Source organism: Palaemon carinicauda, chromosome 43 (genome assembly GCF_036898095.1).
Source record: "Palaemon carinicauda isolate YSFRI2023 chromosome 43, ASM3689809v2, whole genome shotgun sequence".
Taxonomy (NCBI): Eukaryota; Metazoa; Arthropoda; class Malacostraca; order Decapoda; family Palaemonidae; genus Palaemon; species Palaemon carinicauda.
Window position 1 is genome coordinate 32,128,429 of NC_090767.1, and position 4,490 is coordinate 32,132,918.

At 40.5% G+C, this 4,490-nt stretch overlaps 1 protein-coding gene across 1 annotated transcript in view; it reads left to right on the forward strand.

The window, feature by feature from the left end:
• The window catches only part of LOC137633786 (uncharacterized), a 521,664-nt gene extending 519,629 nt beyond the window's left edge, over window positions 1-2,035 (forward strand). The window contains exons 4-5 of the mRNA XM_068366031.1: window positions 1-200; window positions 1,794-2,035. The exon at window positions 1-200 is cut by the window's left edge and continues 387 nt beyond it. Of these exons, the coding sequence (XP_068222132.1) occupies window positions 1-200; window positions 1,794-2,035 (442 nt within the window). The remainder of the gene's footprint in view (window positions 201-1,793) is intronic.
• Window positions 2,036-4,490: the final 2,455 nt, after the last annotated feature.

Genomic DNA, 4,490 nt, shown 5'->3' on the forward strand with positions numbered 1-4,490 from the left:
CCACAATCCGAGAATTGAAAGAGGATGGTGTTGTCTCATAATAGATGAATTATATGAACTTACAATAAAAATGCAAGAGGGCTTAAAACTTGTTGTGCTCGGGTATGTAGTAAACCCTGAGGATAAAGAAGAAATCGAAAGAGAAATGGACAGAGTTTTTGATAACAAACGACAAAAGATCCATGAGATAGGGAAAGGAGGTATAGGAGCCGAGGTCTTTGATGAATATCAAAGGGAAATTGATTTCACAAAAAAGATGAAGTTATTGGAAGAAGAAGGCTTCCCTTGTTTGAAGAAAATTCTTGAAAAATTTAAAAGCATTAATCCTCTCAACCTGATAACAGGAACCTCTTCTAACCCCAACATATCAGCAGGGAAGATTTACACAGAAATGAAGCTAGAAGGGGAAAGTGGCCCCTGTAGTGTTCCTATAGAGGAGATACTGAATCACGTACCTCATTATGATCACAGTCAACTCTTACTGATCAAGGGAATGGCAGGTATGGGGAAAACCACTCTGGTCAAGAAGATCATTTCTGACTGGCTCAGTATGAAGGATGACATCAAAGGCCTTAATGACTTTGCCATACTTTTGTATGTAGAATGCAGGGATTCCATTGAATCTTTTAAAGACTTGTTAGTGGCGTTTTTTGGAGACGTTCACCAGAAATTCCAAGATAATGAGATTATTGATGTGTGTTTGGCTCACAAGTGTCTACTCATCATTGATGGGTATGACGAGTTAAATGATAAATCATCAAAATTATTCCTAGAAGTTTTGACACTGAAGAAATCCCGCAAAATTAGTGTTATTGTGACAACCAGACCTGAATTTCAGGAGAGATTCAACAATCAGGTGAAATCTGATTACACAACTGTGTCTACAATTAGTCTTGAGGGAATTCCAAAGGAGAAGAGAGAAGAGTTTGTATGCAAGTATTATGCAGTATTGGGGTCAGCCAATTCTCCTTTGCAATCATTAGATGAACTGTTACAGTATCTGAGGAAAACAATGCACAGTATGCATGAGGTGTGGGGACTACCCTTAAATCTCGCTCTTGTAACAATTCTGTGGATGATTAAACCAGAGGTTATAAGCAACATCACCACTGAAGCTGAGCTCTACTGGCAATTTTACCTTTTGTCTCTCTCAAAGTTAATGGAGCGTTTGGTGAAAAACCCGCTCACAGCTCACTTACCACTAAGTGTATTAAATGATAGAGTTCAGCAGTTTATTGAAAAACTATGCTGTGAATCATTCAAAGCATTACAAAATGATGAAATCAATATTCCAATATCCACCATCAATCATTTATCCAACTCTTTTTCTCGTTTGGGATTGCCAGCCGAAGAGCTAACTGGCGCCTTCCTGAAGAAAGTGACCACTTCGCAGGGCTCCTTCCATTACAGTTTCCCTCATAAAGGGATGATGGAATTCATGGCAGCTCTGTCTTTCCCTATGAAATTGACAAACCAATGCTGGGACCAATCTGTAAACACAGCCACACCTACAAAGATCTTTGAAATGCTTTTTGGAGGGAGTCTCCCTGAAAACCTTCACAAATATCAAAATATGCTGATACAGATGATCAGCCTATTGCATATGGGTGACGAGGACGAGATGAAGGTGTCAGAAGATGCCAAGATTGAGGCACTGGAACTCCTAGTAAGGTCGGGAGTGAACGACAGAGACTCTGCGCTAAGAGTCTTGAAGAATATCAAATGTGATCATTCTTCTTCGAGATGGATAGCACAGAGGTTCAAGTTGTTTGATGGGTACACTCCAATTCAAGATCATACAATTGATGCGTACATTGCCCTCCTTAGAGCCACAGAGGCCCCTCTCCCAAACAGAGAGGAAATTAATATCAGAATAATCCTTAATGACACTGATGGGTTAGTTGAACTACAAAGACAACTTGGCCGGCATCTCATCAACCCATCATGGATACAACTACATAACCATCACAAAGGAGATTCAGAGCCGACCGTAGAAGAGAGAGAGTCAATCAAGAATCTACTCACCAATGAGTAAGTTATTATTATTTGACAGTTATTTTGAACATTATAAAGATACAGATAATAATCAAATATCTCTATAACAATACACTGGTACATGCTCATACATACAAACATATGCAAATGCACACACATATAGGCCTACTAATAAAGAGAGAGAGAGAGAGAGAGAGAGTGAGAGAGAGAGAGAGAGAGAGAGAGAGAGAGAGAGAGAGAGAGAGAGTCACAACCTTTAGTATAACAATCAACTTGAGTCTTGTAAACAATATATTTTATATTGTCAGTATCATCATTATCATCATTGTCACAATTAGACTCATAATAAGTCGGTTAAACATCAAGAAGTCCCGAATTTAATTTCTCATTTTTTGGTGATATTAATTTCCATAATTAGCCAAATTATTCTTTTTACTTTCCGTTTTCATCATCATCATCATCATCATTGCCATCATCATCATCATCATCATCATCAACTTGATAATAAAATTCCCAATCAAATCCAATAACTATTTCTTTCTTTTCTTTTCTTCTCTTTGGAACAGTTGTAAGGAATACTGGGGCATCTGGGACCCAACGTTCCAAATCCCTCCAAAGATTGAAGCCCTCTGGGTCAGGTTGAAGGACCATCCCAGCCTCGACGCCTTCTGTCAATCTTTGGAAAAGACAAAACAGATTACATTTTTATGTAAGTAATAATAATATTATTTTCTCTGTTCCTTTCCTCCGAGGGACATTACAATACCTGGCCTCCTTTCCCTCATCCTCATCCTGTCATTCAGTCTGTTAATATCGTTGTTATCATTATCAATATCATTGTTAACATCATTATTATCATCATTATTACTCTATAGATGTAGAACATTATATTCAGAGGTCTCAATCAGGTTTTATTTCCACAAAAATAAAATATTGTTTTCATCTGATTGGAATTTGATATAAAAGCTTTCGATGTTAAGTTTTAATTTCTGTCCTTCCTTTTATTAAAAGGAAATGTCTCATTTTTGGGCTCAAGCCATGGCGTCCTGATGGAAGGATCCTTTTTGGTAGCTTCCTTGGGTAATCACTACTAGGATTTTCCCAGAGAATTAAACCACAGGTTATCACAGAATTCTAACTTCTGGAGCGAGTATCCTAAGGGTTTCCCCTTAAGACATCGTGTATCAACAGGGGACACGCATGTATAAACGTGCCACATAGCTATCTGCACCCCATATAGAGTTAACGCTTCAATATGGCGGACAGGGAGTGGCTGGGAGCTGAGCCGCAGCCAATCTAGACGTGGCGATATCGGTACTCGCGATGTAAACAGACGGACGCCATTGCTTTTGATGACGTCACGTCTGTCCTCATTCCTTTGCTAGTAGCTCGCTCGCTTGGACGTATTTTTCCCTTTGTGCGACTTTATCTACTTGCATCCTCGCTATGTCTCAACCTTCAGCTTCACCTTCTTCTGGAAAGTTGAGTACAAAGGTTTAGGTATTGTTTAAATAAGCTCTGGCCTTAAAGTAAATCTTACTTTTCGAGATATTTGCATAATTGTGGCAGAGCTTTGCCAGACCGGTCAGCGCCATTTTATGACGCTGCTGTTGCTTGCATGCCTTATTTAGTTAGCCGCAACAGCCTTACCGGTATATAAATTACTAATCAGCGCTATTAGTTATTTAGTCTTCATAGCTAGGAACTTTATATCGTGTTTTTGACGCATTAGTTAGGGTCTTCGCTGACCCCATACCAGTAGGCTTTGATTAGCCCCTAGGCCAGTGAGCCTATACCAGTGTTAATGCATGATATTTCAGTGATCCTAGTGTTAGTTATGAAGATTTTGGCATTATTTTACAATACCATTGACAGTGATGCAAGTGTTTTTCGCCTTCAGGGACCATATAGGGGGTAGGTTATCTTGAGTGCCTTGCTAACCTAACCTTATGATAGGACCCCTATATGCTCTCTTCATCCCTAGCCCTAGGGCTTCCCTCTGGTAATCTTGTATCCTATTACATGTGATAGGACAAGACTCCTCAGAGTACTGTATCGCCTCCCCACCTAAGGGAATGACCCCTCCCTTAGTGTTGCGGACCTTAAAGGTAGGATCACCTCCTTTAAGCTGAATCGGTCCTTGACCTTTTCCTTGCGATACGTCTTCTCCCTTCCTTGATTAGGGTCTAACAACCCTAATCCAGGTTAGGTTGGGAGGGCTGGTTTATGTACCTTGCTGAAATATACGCGTGCACCGTTTTTCAGTTGGTCCACCTACTATAGGTTAGGGTGAGCATCTCCCTTCCTAGGTGGCCGCTCTGGTGCATAACCCATCCTTTCTTATAAGAAGACCCTTTCCCCCCCCCAACCTATCTCTTGCCTAGCCTAACCTACCAGTAGGTTAGGCTTCATATGTCCCCTGTCCTACACTCCACCCTAGGCTGGAGTGCTGGACCCCGTGGTGCTCCCAGTGTTGTCCGCTCTGATACATAGAC